The sequence below is a fragment of the Culex quinquefasciatus genome, chromosome 3, assembly GCF_015732765.1.
Source record: "Culex quinquefasciatus strain JHB chromosome 3, VPISU_Cqui_1.0_pri_paternal, whole genome shotgun sequence".
In the NCBI taxonomy this organism is placed as follows: Eukaryota; Metazoa; Arthropoda; class Insecta; order Diptera; family Culicidae; genus Culex; species Culex quinquefasciatus.
In genome coordinates, this window is record NC_051863.1 from 143,290,153 (window position 1) to 143,304,764 (window position 14,612).

The 14,612-nt window shown below is 38.6% G+C and overlaps 1 protein-coding gene across 3 annotated transcripts; it reads left to right on the top strand.

Moving 5' to 3' along the window:
* The first annotated feature begins 1,490 nt into the window (after positions 1-1,490).
* LOC6038255 (serine/threonine-protein kinase prp4) lies at positions 1,491-9,166 on the top strand. 3 transcript variants are annotated; one of them, XR_005278400.1, is made up of 6 exons: positions 1,491-1,672; positions 1,969-3,948; positions 4,011-4,119; positions 7,133-7,669; positions 7,736-8,085; positions 8,572-9,166. XR_005278400.1 is itself a non-coding variant. In XM_038262284.1 (6 exons), the coding sequence occupies exons 1-6, from the start codon at positions 1,653-1,655 to the stop codon at positions 7,758-7,760; spliced, it is 2,601 nt and encodes an 866-aa protein (XP_038118212.1). In that variant the 5' UTR covers positions 1,491-1,652; the 3' UTR covers positions 7,761-8,397. The 3 variants fall into 3 exon arrangements, 2 of the variants coding, with proteins under 2 accessions (XP_038118212.1, XP_038118211.1); XM_038262284.1 differs by lacking the exon at positions 8,572-9,166 and having other exon boundaries at positions 7,133-7,494; positions 7,565-7,669; positions 7,736-8,397; XM_038262283.1 differs by lacking the exon at positions 8,572-9,166 and having other exon boundaries at positions 7,736-8,397.
* The last annotated feature ends 5,446 nt before the right edge of the window (positions 9,167-14,612 follow it).

The following is a 14,612-nucleotide window of genomic DNA, read 5'->3' on the forward strand; positions in this document are numbered from 1 at the left end:
ATGCAACAAAATGCAGGGTAGAGCATCTCAATTGGTTATTTCTAAAGGGAGTTATTGGCATTTTAGTGAAAAAATAGCATAATTTTCAAACTCAAATAAAAAAGTGTTCCATCCAGATATCAACTCGGTTCGACCTGCAGCTTGTAGGGGACATCTGGGACTACCATCTGAGATTGAGAACGCTTTGGGTAAGGCAGTTTAACATATTAAATAGACACTTTGACTTTTAGTGAATTTTTTGGTTGTAAATTTTTGCTCGGGGGACCCTTAAGATCAAAATTTTCGGTGATAATTTCATCATATTCGTGTTCTTGAGACAATTTCACAATAGAAACATGCATGAAAATGTTTATTTTCATCCATTTTAACCCTTTAAAAAATGAAAGTTAAAAAAAATCTTCGATTAACATTTACTGAAAATCAAGTTCGTTTCCAAGGATACTAGATGACACCAGAAAAAAGCAGCTTCTCAATTTTTATTAACTTTCATTTTTTAAAGGGTTAAAATGGATGAAAATAAACATTTTTATACATGTAAATCTTCGATTAACATTTATTGAAAATCAAGTTCGTTTCCAAAGATACTAGATGACACCAGAAAAAAGCAGCTCCTCAATTTTTACTAACTTTCATTTTTTAAAGGGTTAAAATGGATGAAAATAAACATTTTTATACATGTTTCTATTGTGAAATTGTCTCAGGAACACGAATATGATAAAATTATCACCGAAAATTTTGATCTTAAGGGTCCCCCGAGCAAAAATTTACAACCAAAAAATTCACTAAAAGTAAAAGTGTCTATTTAATATGTTAAACTGCCTTACCCAAAGCGTTCTCAGTCTCAGATGGTAGTCCCAGATGTCCCCTACAAGCTGCAGGTCGAACCAAGTTGATATCTGGATGGAACACTTTTTTATTTGAGTTTGAAAATTATGCTATTTTTTCACTAAAATGCCAATAACTCCCTTTAGAAATAACCAATTGAGATGCTCTACCCTGCATTTTGTTGCATTTTTTAAGCCCTTTTAGATGCATTTTGAATTTTGAAATTAAATTAAATTTTGCCTGAGTTATAGCATTTTAAAGATTTTTGACGTTTTTGAACCTTTAAACTTTGTGTCCCGATTTGCCCCACTTTCCGTTGATCTAGAGTGCTCATATTTTGGCCAGATGCTAGTTATATATGTACAAACAACCCCTGAAAATTTCAGGCAGATTGGTGAGGTCGATGCGAGATGGGTATGCTTTGCTCGTGGACTCTTAAATAAAAATGGAAAAACAGAAAAAATGCAAAAAGGACTAAATTTCATCCAAATTTTTCGGTGTACACCTAAACTACATTGATCTTGAAGTCTTGAACAACAGGTCCAAAAATCTGCGAACGCATCCCAACCCTCTCCACTTCGCTTCAAAAAGCAACACACCGACCGGCGCACACCTCGCCCATTACATCCACCTTGCCACCAACTGACAGCGCCGCGCAGCCAGAAGGGAGCAAAGAAGAAAGCCAAAAAGAAAAGTCGATTTTCGTGACTGGTTGCATTTACTGCTGGTGAAATTGCGTCTTTTTCGCGTACAAAACCCGCCCAAAAGTGCCGAAATTGTGCGCGAAAGTGTTCCCGACAGCGTAGGCAACGAGTTCCGCTAGCAGGATGTCCTCCCGGGAGATTGTGTAAGTGGAAAAAGTGGATTTTCGTTTGGGACGTTTTGCCGCCCCACTTCCCTTCCCGGTCTTTCCCTCTTTTTCACTTCATGACAAAACGTTTGCAAACGCAACTGTTGGGATGGTGGGGAGGGGAGGTAGCAATGGTTGTTTGTGGGGTTGTATCCATCTTTACGCCATGCGCCTCCCTCGATTGTCCCGCTACAAGTTGGGCGCGGTGGGTTCGATTGGGACGAAATGCGTTGTTTTAATTTATACTTTTAAAATTAAAAAAAAAACCAATAATCAAGCAAATTTTTCCACAGAATCGCCTCCGACAGTGACTCGTCCGCGGAGGACAAATCGCCGGAAAAGTTGGACTCCAAGAAGAGTTCGAAGAAGCATAAGAAACACAAGAAGCATAAAAAGTCGTCGTCCTCTTCGCGCCAGGAAAAGGGCGAAAAGTCCAAATCGAAAAAGCACAAAAAACACAAACGCAAATCCCGCGCCGAGGACGGCGAAGTCAGCGATTCCGCGGGAGAGGATGACGGGTCGCAGAACCACAAGAACGGCTCCAAGATCGACATCAAAAAGCTCGAGCACGCGGTTCGCGTCAAGCCGGCCAAGAATGAAGACGGCGGCAACTTGAAGGCCCTGCTGGAGAAGTCCAAAGCCGTGCCGGAGATTTCGACGGATCCGGAAAAGTTGGTGGCGATTCTGACGCAATCGCTGGACAAGGGCAAGCCGGACGTGGTGTCGGTGGAGAGTGACAGCGACGGGACGGCCGTTGAGGACGCGCCGAGTCCGGACGTGGCAGTTATCGAGGATGAGCTGAACTTGGAGGATTTGATGCGTCAGAAGGCACTGTTGCAGGCCCGGCTCGGGGAGTTTGCCTCGGACGAGGAAGAGGACGTGGTGGAGGAGGGCAAGTCGCGGAGGTCGTCGGACAAGCGCAAGAAGAAGCGAAGCGATGAGGTCATTACGATTGAGGGCGATTCGAGCGCGGAGGACGTCAACCGGCTGCTGAAGAAGGCTAGACAGCGGAGTCGGTCTCGAGGACACGAGGAACCACGCAAGAGGCGATCCCCGGACACGGAGAGACGCGTCGTCCGAGCGGAACAAGAATCGAAGGCCCGAGCGCGGCAGCAGGAGCAAGATCGAGAACGCGCCAGGGAAGATCATCGCCGCCAGCGTGAGCATGAAGAGTACAACCGAAGGATGGCCGAAGAGCGGTACGAGCGTGAGAAGGCACGTGAGAGGGATAGAGAGAGGATGGATCGCGAACGGGCGAGGGCGAGGCAGAGGGAGCGTGATAGATCCTTGGATCGTTACAACCGTGGACGTCCACTGGACCGCAGCCGTGACCGAGGAGGACGCCGTTCAATGGATCGAGGCAGGCGGAACAGCTCCAGAGATCGCTTCCGTGGTCGAAGCCGCAGCCGGGACCGTGGCAGGTACGACCGAGATGATCGAGGTGGCCGAAACGGACGAGATCGCGGAGGACGTCGCAAACCCGAGGACGACAAGTACAAGGACTCGCTCAGCGAGGGCCTGAAACAGCAGAAAGAGTCCAGCAGTGACAGCGAAATCGGGGACATTGACATCGACGACGAAGAAGACGAGGAGAAGATCATCGAGAAGCGCAGAAAGCAACGCGAGGAACTGCTCAAGAAACTTGGCGCCAACAACGACGACAGCAACCCACCGCCATCCGACAGTCATTCGTCACCCCAAATCGTAACAAAACAAGAACCACCACCAAAATCACCCATCAAACCACTCCCAGCCAGCAAACCCCGCAAAAAATCCAACGACTATTTCATCATCGAAGAACCGTCCAAAGCCTCGGACCGGCGACGCTCCAGCCACAACGACTCGCTGACCCCACCGATCCCCATCACCAGAGTGCAAACCAGCAACGCCGAAACCAAGAAGACAAAAGCCCAGCCGTCCCAACCCGCGTCCGAGGACGACGAAACCGAAGACGACGACGACCAGTCGAAGCAGGAAAAGTCCTCGAAGCGCGCCGAGTGGGACATGTTTGCCGAGCAGGACATCGATTCCAACTTTGACTCGCCCAGCACGGTGGTGGCGAGCAAGCAGGGCGCGGAAAACCCCGCCCTCACGGACAACTGGGACGACGCCGAGGGGTACTACCGGGTGCGCATCGGCGAGGTGCTCGACAGTCGGTACGTGGTGGCGAACTACACCGGCCAGGGCGTATTCAGTACGGTGGTGCGGGCGAAGGATCAGGCGCGCGGGAACGCGATGGTGGCGGTGAAGATTATACGGAACAATGAAATCATGTGAGTGAGCGTTTTAGACCATTTCTAGCTCATTGCTAAATGATGATTTTCTCTTTTTCTAGGCACAAAACTGGACTGCGTGAGCTGGAGACGCTGAAAAAGCTGAACGACACCGACCCGGAAGATCGCTACCACTGTTTGAGACTGTTCCGGCACTTTTTCCACAAACAGGTGAGTTACTTAAGTCAAATTCGTAAGTACAAGTGATTACACTGAACAAACGGTACTTTTTTAAAAAGTACGCAAGGTGAAGTTAACAAACTAATGCAGGTTGAACAAAGTTGAAAAATTGCATGGTTGCAGAGAAATTTAATTTTGAAGACAAAAATTAGTGGTGCTCTTGAATAACTATGAGCGTTAGGGTTAGAGGGTTAAGAAATGTTGCGCATTATTTTCGTGACTCCCCCAAGAAAAGTTGACAGTTCGGTATGATCGCGTTTGACGGTGTGCGGTGGTGCTAGAGGTTCTTTGGGGGAAAAATGAATTAATTTTTAAAAAAATCAAAAAGCTATAAATTAAACAGATTAGAAACGTTTATTTAAACCTTTTTAACTTTTTTTTATCATAAACTAAATTAAGAAATCAATAATTTAAAATTTCTTAAATAAAAAAACAAAATTAGAAATTTCTATATTCTAAAACTAGAAATACTAAAATTTCTAAATTATAGAGCAACTCCAGCTCAAATCAAGAATTTGTCTGGTACTTTTGTACCCGACCCCGGTCGATTCTCCAGACAATTTAAAAAAAAGCATCCATATTGTCCAATCCTTGTTAAGATACAGCGGTTTTAAAAATTAAAATCTTGAAAACAATAGCATTTTTTTTTTTTTGTTATTTTCTTCACGACAGACTTGATTTTTCAGCCTCGAAAATATTTTTACCGAAAAGCTTGTCCAATTTCCTATAAGTTTGACTTTGACAGCTTTTTAATTTAACTCGTTTTAATATTTACGTAAGCTTATTTACTATCCAAGTATCTACCACACTGAAAAAAATATTCTATTTTCAGTTATGAGCAATGTAATTAAGCTTATATCTGTAAGCCTATAAAACATAAAAATTGAAAAATCACATGTAAGTGTAGTTTATTTTTCTTTCAGTGTATTTTTTAAGAAAGCCCGTCCAATTTCCTACAAGTTTGTCTTTGACCAGAGTTACAGTAGTTTTTAAATTACAAAAAACAAAAATATTAAGGTAACTCACGCCCTTCGTAAATGTAATTTTCGAGTGCAACTGGCTCTATATACACAAAAATGGCTTATATAGGCCTTGGATAACATGTCTACAAAGTTTCATTGAAATCGGATAGGGTCGGGTACAAAAGTACCAGAAAAATTCCTCATTTGAGCTGGAATTGCTTTATAAAATTAATAAAATACGAAATTATGAAATTATTAAGGCTGGTACAGTCGACTCTCTGGTTGTCAATATCCAAGGGACCGTCGAGGAAGAGAATCATCAGTTTACAGAACGATGCAAAATGAAGACTCGATTGATAATATTTTTTCTTGATACCCAGCTATGGGAGAGAATCATGGCAACGTCCATCAAACAAAAACAAACTAATGTCAAACACCCTTCAAAGCTTCGTTTCGCCAAGAAAAATGTCTATGCAAGCCATGAGAAACTAAAATTTTTGACAACCGAAAGAAATTTTTAAAGCAAACGGAATCCAAGGAACCGTCGAGGAAGAGATCCTTCAAGCAAGAGAAAATATCGAGGAATGAAGATAATTGAAGTATGCAGATTGAAGGGACTGAAGAATTCATCGATAGATGGAGAATTATTGATATCGAGAAGATCGACAGCCAGAGAGTCGACTGTACAAATGTTTTTAAAGTTTTTATTAAATTCTGAAATGTTTAAACCTTATATTAAAAATATATATATACAGTGGACTCTCTCGTTGTCGATATTGAAGGGACCGTCGAGAGCGGGAGTTATCAAATTAAAGAACGAAAAATCAAAGCAATCTGTTTGAAGGGACTGAAAAATTTATTGACAGCTGGAGCTTTATTGATATCGAGAAGATCGACAGCCAGAGAGTCCACTGTATATATATATTTTTTATTGTTATGCCGTTGCAAATATTTTTCAAAGTTTATGTCCTTCGACCTTGGCCAGAGTCGAGGGGAGGGGCAAAAAAATAAAAAATACATATAACAGTTGAAATTACAAGCCATGGTATTAACATTTGAACACCTGCCCAGTTGTTTTGCAATCATTAGTTTGGGACCATCCATAAACCACGTGGACACTTTTTTGGGAATCTGTTACCTCCCCCTATGTATGTTTTCTTAAAACTTTCAAGTTTTTGAAAAAAATATTTTTTTGCCCCCCGATTTTTCGGAGCGATTTTGAAGGGGTGACATAAACTTTGAAAAATATTTGCAACGGCCTTATTTTTAAATTATTAAATTCTTAAATTCCTAAAATTCTTAAATATTAAAGTTTTTAAATTTTTAAACTTTAAATTTTTTATATATTTTTAATTTTTAAATTCCATTTTTTTTTTTTGATTTTTTTAAAATAGAGTTAGAAGGATTTTCGTAAATTTGTATTTTCGAATTTCTTAAGTTCCTCAATTTTAAAGTTTTAAAATTCAAAATGTTATTTTTTTTTAAATTTTTCATTTTCTAGTTATATTTTTTTATTCTAGAATTTTTAATTTTTGAAAAACTTAAGTTTTTGAATGTTAGAATTTCGGGTTCTTCGTTAATTTGTTTTTTTCGAATTTCTATATTTCAGATTTTAAAACTTTTGAAATTTCGAATTGTAATTTTTGACATTTTTCAGGCTTCGAATTTTAAAAATTTGTGAGCTATTGAATTTATAAATACTTTAATATTAAAATTATTGTGCAACTCTACATATTTTTTATTATGAATTTCCAAATTTCAGGTATTATAAAATGTTCAAATTTCCTTTATTATTTAGATTTTTTTTTTGTTTTTTGAAATTTCTGAAATGTTTGTTTTTCCATTTTTTGAATTTTTATTTTTGAATCAATTGGAAAACTTCACAGAAGCTCGACAGAAAGTTTAACTCCATGTTGCACTTCTAATTTCTTGAAAGAGGCCTAGTTCTCCAAGTTGCATAAATCATTTGTTCAAAACAAAATTCTTTTATCGCTCAATTAAATTCATTTAACTTCATTCATTTCATTTATCATCCCTTCCAGCATCTGTGCATGGTCCTGGAGCCGCTCGCGATGAACCTGCGCGAAGTGCTGAAAAAGTACGGCAAAAACGTGGGCCTGCACATTAAGGCCGTGCGCAGCTACACCCAGCAGCTGCTGTTGGCACTGAAGCTGCTGAAAAAGTCCGGCATCCTGCACGCGGACATCAAGCCGGACAACATCCTCGTCAACGACAACAATCTGGTGCTGAAGCTGTGCGACTTTGGGTCGGCGTCCGCCGTCGCGGACAACGACATCACGCCGTATCTGGTATCGCGGTTCTATCGTGCACCGGAGATCATTCTCGGTCTGTCGTACGACTACGGCATCGACATGTGGTCCGCCGGTTGCACCATCTATGAATTGTATACTGGCAAAATCTTATTTAGTGGTAAATCAAATAATCAAATGCTTAAATTTTTTATGGATTTAAAGGGCAAGATACCGAACAAGATCATACGGAAAGGCCAGTTTAAGGATCAGCATTTCGATCAGAACTGCAACTTCCTGTCGCACGAGATCGACAAGATTACCGAGCGGGTGAGGATCGCTTGTTATTCGAGCATTTCAGAATAATTTCATTGATTGTGCCCTTCCCCTTCGCAGGAAAAAGTCGTCGTCGTGTCGGTGATCAAACCGAACCGTGACCTGCAGCAGGAGCTGATTGCCGGCCAAAATCTGCCCGATGACCAGATTCGCAAAGTGGGCCAGCTGAAGGATCTGCTGGACAAGGTGTTTGCGCTGGATCCGGCGAAGCGAATCTCCCTGAACCACGCGCTGGCGCATCCCTTCATCCAGGATAAGATCTGAGCGAGATAATCCGCGAAGGTGGCCCAGCGCCAGAAGTGGTGGAGCGCTTCGTCGTACTAATTATATCAATGTGTGATAAGCCCCATAGAGGAAGAAGAGTTGACACGTTGACGATCTCTTGTTTTTACGATGCAAAAATAAGAGAGGTAAACAAACGATTGAAAACAAAAAAAGTAGTAAGAACATCAACCAACAAAACAAAAGCTTGTAATTGAACTAAGAACTTTGATCACGAATTTACAAACATGTAACGTTGTAGAAGTATTAGTTGTAATGTGATTAATTCTGGACGTTTTTGAGCAGTTGAAATTCGTTTTAACCAAACCATACACTCCGATAAATGGACAACAACAAAAAATAGCTAATTTTATGCAGGAAAATATTTTGTTTGCCACAAACAAAACATTTCCCCCCGGTTCAAAACTGCATCAACAACCAACAGACAAAAAGAGAAACGAGAAAACATAAAAAAATCTTAGCTTAGAATCTGAAAAAACTTATGCAAAGAAAAAAACAAACAAGATAAATAAAAACAAAACTTTAACAAAAAGCTACCACAAACAAAACCCGCCAAACCAAGTGTGTGTCTGTGTTCATGTGTATTTCGCTACAGAGTCTAATCTTCGTTTCAGCCGCGTGGATCACCTTACACAGTGGGCTGGCTGGCTGACGGCGGCGGCGGCGGCGGACGACTCGCCCTCCTACGCATGGCCGAACCACGCAGCACCACCACCAACCTCTCTTTGTCTCAGTCCTCGATCGTCGCCACCGCCCACACACGCATCCCGGAAGCCAAACGAGTGCTGTAAAGATGAAACAGTCCCTTCAAAAAAAAGTTAAGAATCTTTGGAGCAATTGTGCGTGTGCTGCTTGTGTGTGGGTGTGGGTGCGTGTGCACGCAAGGTTGAGCCAGTGCCTATTTTTTCCGGGCGCCGTAAGAGGTAGTGACATAATTGACATTTTCAAGTCATTCTTAGTTTTACGTTTCGTTTAAACTCCTCTATTTTACACTTTTATTTTTCTTACTCTTGCCTCCTTTAATCCCAAATGCCCATCCCAACTCTTCCAAATTTGTTCAAATTTAAACCAAAAACAAAAATCAAACAATCTAGCCATTTCAATACGATACAATTATCCTGTGAGCGAGTGATCTTCTGCTGTTCTTTTTTCTTTTCTTCTTTTGGTACTCTTTTCAGGTCTGAAGGACGATTTCCCCCCAATCATATGCGTGGCAAACTTAAAACCAACAGCGTTGAACAGGTAAGTATGTTTTGAATGTTGTTGAAATTACACAAAAAATAATTTTGTAATTTTAATTCAAATTACAAAATATTGAACCAAAAATGTCACGAAATGCTTAAGTCACCCTTACAATTATGTTTCTGCCAAAATTTTACAAAATATTTACGATTGCATGGTACTAGGTATATTGCTGACTGAAATTTTTTACGTGTTTTTTCTCACTCTTTAAAAAAACAATTTTCATATTGAATATTTGACCTTTTTAAAAAGTTAGTCTTGATTCCAAAGTTCAAAAAGTATATTTTTTTAGAAAAGATTAGAAAATTTCACAAATGTTTCATTATTGCGCGTACCGTAAACTGGGGTCAATCGGGACACATGGGGCGAATTGGGACAGCAGTTTTAACCATGTTGGAGCTCAATATTTTGATTTTCCTGGTTGGTTTCGGTTAGAACAGACTCAGGCCAACAAAATGTGTACATCCATTTCCAAATTTAAAAGCTATAAGTGCTCTAAAAACTGCTGTCCCTATTCAGACTGTAGTCCCGATTGACCCCAGATTACGGTATTCCCAAAAAGGCACGCGGAAAACCAGCCTAGGAACGACGCGACTTTCGGCCAATACGCGCCGTCAAATCCCATACTTCGCGCTTGGCATTGTTGCCAGGTATGTTTTTTTATTTCACTAAACTGCCCCTGATCGCATAAATGTCCCATATGCATTCATCACTTTTAAGTTACAATTATCCATGTCTCAGGCAATTTTATTGGAAATTTTCTGAACATTTTGAACAAAATGTATAAGAACTATTTAAAAATAATGATAAAAACCCGGGATTTTTCAGTTAATATTTTACTTTAATGTGAAGCCTTTAATTATTTTTTGTCAAAGAAATTTGATCATCACTTTAAAATGCTTAGTTCTATTTTACGAATTGTGGCACTAAAATTTTAAAAACTTGAAACTTGAATTTCACTTAGTGCTTAGTTTTGGCTGACGATGCGAATAACCCAACGGCCAACATGCTACTCTTATAGGAAATCGCCTTAAAAGAAGATTTGATATAACACTAAAACGCGTTACTTGATTTGGCATAATAGCCGAATTTTCGGGTCTCCTACGAAAGGCCGAAATTCAAAAAGCCGAATTACTCGAAAGGCAAAATTCTCATCAGGCCGAATCCCAAAAGGCCGAATCTCATAAGGCAAACCGCGCCCAAAAAGGCGGAAACGCATTCCAAACTTCGTTTGGAATGCGTTTCCGCCTTTTTGGGCGCGGTTTGCTATTATTATTTTTATAAACCAGAGACAATTTCACGTAAGTTAGAAGCATTGGAGTTGTAATTTTGATTTAAAAAATAATTGAATAAAACATTTTTGAATAAAAAATAGATCTTATTTACCCTATGATCGATACGTCAAATGCTGTATCAAGTAGGCGAAAACTTGTTTTACCCCTGGTCTGACAAAATACTAAATAATATTTTAATTAATTTTAAATGGCATTTTTTCCAATCAAATTCAAAATTCCAACACCTCAATCTAATGTAAAATTATCTGAGGATTCCGAATAGGTCAAAATTGAGACCAAAAAGTGCTTCTATGAAGGCCTACAGGGCAAAAACTAACGTTGTAAAATGTTTGTTCTAGAAAAATCGTAAAACTATGAGAAAATTTGCGATTGGCCAAAAAGTTAATACCGTAGGCTTATAGTTCATGAAATTCCCTAACTTTTGACCTATAGGAGTATGGGTGTTGGAAGCTGTTGCAAAAAGTTATTGAGGTTTTAAAAAAATCCATTTTTAACAGTAATTTGCAAAAGCTATGGGAAAAAGTCAAACCAATCCTGGATGTCTATAGCACATTTTGAAGGGCTTCAAAAGACCATTCGAATGCATCTAAGAGAGTTGGAATTGATGAAGTTTTACGGAAATGCGAGCAATTTTATGATTTTTCATGTGTTTTGGACCTCAAATTTCAATGCCCGTTTTAACCCACTTCCCTTTGTCGTAGAGGGCTCATATTTGGCATGAGTTCATCTCATGTATAGACAAACAAACCCGGAAAGTTTCATCCAAATTGGAGCACCTCGATACGACCTCTAGAACAAACCGAGCAGAATCTACAAATACTGCCTCTTAAGAAAATTTAAAAAAAAATAAAATTTGAAAATTTAATTGTTAAACGTTAATTCAGAAATCGGCGATTTTTTCCGTGTAATTATTATTTCTGAATAGTCCTCATCTAGACTACAACTTAGCTCAAGACACAAAATCGATAAAAAAATTCAAGATTTTCGAATATTTGCGTACCATTTTTGTATGGACAGCTGCAAAAAAGATGCAATCTAAACTCAATCGTAGGTCCCAATTATCCAAAGTTTCGATTATCCAGAGTTAGTTTTTGATTATTATTTTGCCTTCCTCACTGAGGTACACTGAGCAAAACTCACACAGCGCATCGAAGTGTTTCGCACATGATCTGACCCTGCAGTACAGAGCACTCAAATATCAATCGCAAAACACTCGAAATTGCGGTTATTGGCCATGAAATAATTTCAATAGTCAAACACTTGAATTTTAAATGGTGTTGAAAAATAATAGTACATACAAGCGACATTACATTACAGGTTCTCGCTTGCTAGTCGTGCACGCTACCACTGCGCCGGCAGGCCAGTTGAAAACGGGAGAGTTTTTTGTGCTACTCGTTCTAGCCTCGCTTCTAGTTATCGATAAAAGTCGCGCTAAAATCGATCAGTAAAACACATTAAATTCAAGTGGAAAATCACGTTGACTTTGAATAGTGCTTGTTTTGTGTAGATCTTATGATCAATTTCAAGTGTTTTCTTCATCACTTTGAATAGTTCAAGACAGTGGGTCAAATTCATGAGCAAAACACTTGAAAAGCTTGAGCCACCCGAATGACAATAACGTGTCGAAAAATATCAAAAAGTTAATCGCCCAAACACTTGCATTTGATAGTGATTTGGATTGATGTTGAAACACAAACCAATTAGATCTATGGTGTGGCTACACTCAAAGTCAGAAGTATCCCTCAAAAGGGTACTTTCAATCCTCAAAAAGGATACTTTCTATCCTTTTTTAATGTTCACCCGGCGTCACCCTTTGTATGTCAAATATGTCAAATTCAGTACATTTTCGATACCCTTTTAAAGGGTGACGACGGGTGAACTTGAAAAAAGGATACTTTTTACTTTGAGTGTATATTCAATCATTCTTGTTTGGGCACTTGAATCAAAAGTGTGGCGTATTTTCAGTGTATAATCCTGCTCTAAAAATGAACGTTTTATTAAAAGCTCAAAGACCCACCTTCATGTATACATATCGACACAGAATCGAAAACTGAACAAATGTGTGTGTGTGTGTGTGTGTGTGTGTGTGTGTGTGTGTGTGTGTGTGTATGTGACCATAGTTCTCACTGAGTTTTCACAGCACTGGCTGAACCGATTTTGATCAAACCAGTTGCAATCGACTTGGTATAGGATCCCATACATCGCTATTGAATTGTTTGAAGTTTCGATAACTAGTTCAAAAGCTATGTATAAAAATGTGTTTTCACATATATCCGGATCTCATTTATATGCATGTAAACGATGTCCGGATCCATCATCCGACCCATCGTTGGTTAGATAATCGTGAGACCTTTCCAATGAGTCCACAACATTGAAGATCTGGCAACCCTGTCTTGAGTTATGACCACTTAACTGCCGCTCCAATCTAGTCCGTCCCATATGTAAAAAGTGAGTGCTGAGATATCGCCGTGAGAAGCCCAGAAAATGTTTCACCTTTTTTTACATTTCTAATCACCAATTTTTATATACTTTTTTCAACAATTGTTTCAATATTGGTTCAAAAAGTACCCCTATCCTAAAATTTACTCAAAAAAAATAAAATTTATAGGTAAATTTGATAAATTTTCATGCTGGGACTGACCTGACTTTATTTATCCATCAATAAAGGCAAGTCTGTCAGGTTATCAAGGTAGGCTTGAACAATTACAACAGAAATTTGCCTGTCATTAAATGTTTGTTGGTTTGTTTTGGTGGTTTTCCAAATTATTTTTATCAAAGATCTAAAAGTTTGTTTGTTCCAGGTTTATTTAATTGGAGGATGATTCTAGAAAAGTTTCCAGCAGCGAAAATTTTGCCAGCAACGTTGTATTATTTCTATTTCTTTTGCTGCAGAACAAATAGATATTTGATTGCATGTATTAATATCTGAGCCCTTAAATTGAGTAATCCAGAATCGTTTAACGGAAGGGAACCTAATCCAGAACCAGACCATGGCTATTCATTCAAGAAGGAAAAGTACTGATTGTATTGAATATTAGCTCAATGGTATGTAGTTTATTTTATTACCGTGGTTATCCCATGAATGAGGAAAAAAAAGGCAAAATAAGTTTTCTACTATTACGCTTCAAAATTCAAAATATACCGTCAATATGAAAAACTTTGTGTTTTTAAGTTCTGCGAGTACTTAGGTACATAGTCTGAGTAAATATAATTATTTGACAATTTTTGCTGTTGATTTGTAAGACATTTTTATACAAGGAACTGACTTGCCTTTATTTTGCATATGGGACAGCAAAAAAGTGATTTTTATTTTGGATTTTTTAGAACAAACATAACTTTTTTATTAAATAGGCTTAAAGTAGAAGTTCAAAGAAGAAAATTTTTATGTTTATCTCAAAAGCGACAAAAATACATATGGGACGGACTTGATTAGAGCGGCAGTTAAGTGATATTTATGTTCTTTATTGCATCCGGATCTCACTTAAATGTATGTAAACGATGTCCGGATCCATAATACGACCCATCGTTGGTTAGGTAATCGAAATACCTTTCCAACGAGTCCACAACGTTAAAAATCTGGCAACCCTGTCTTGAGTTATGACCACTTAAGTTATATCTGTGTACTTATTTTTCTGGATCTAAAAAAATAGGTGAAATATGTGTCCAAACCACTCATATTACCCATTGTTGGTAAAAAGTGAGGAAGGCATCAACCACATAGGTGGATTAAGTGAGTTTTTTTTCTTACTTTTAACATTAAAATAGAGTTCTGGGATCTGTAAATTTGTAATGCAAAATAAAACCAATTTAAATTTGTGAGTACAAAAATTGAAAAATTGAAGAAATACAAAAAAAACGAAAAACACAAATTCTGAAATGTTAACCTTCTACTGCCTAAATTGTTTTGGAAATTTAGAAACTTTACTTCTCTTTTTTATATTTTTCTTGTTTCTTTTTTTGTATTATAATTTGCATTTATCTTTTTTTTTTATTTTATGTTTGTTCCTGATAGTTTTTGGCTTACTCTTCCACCTCCTATCATTATATTTCGCCTATCTAGTTTTTAAATGTTTTTACAGTCATTTTTAATTTTTTTGCTTATTTTTCACACTTTGGGG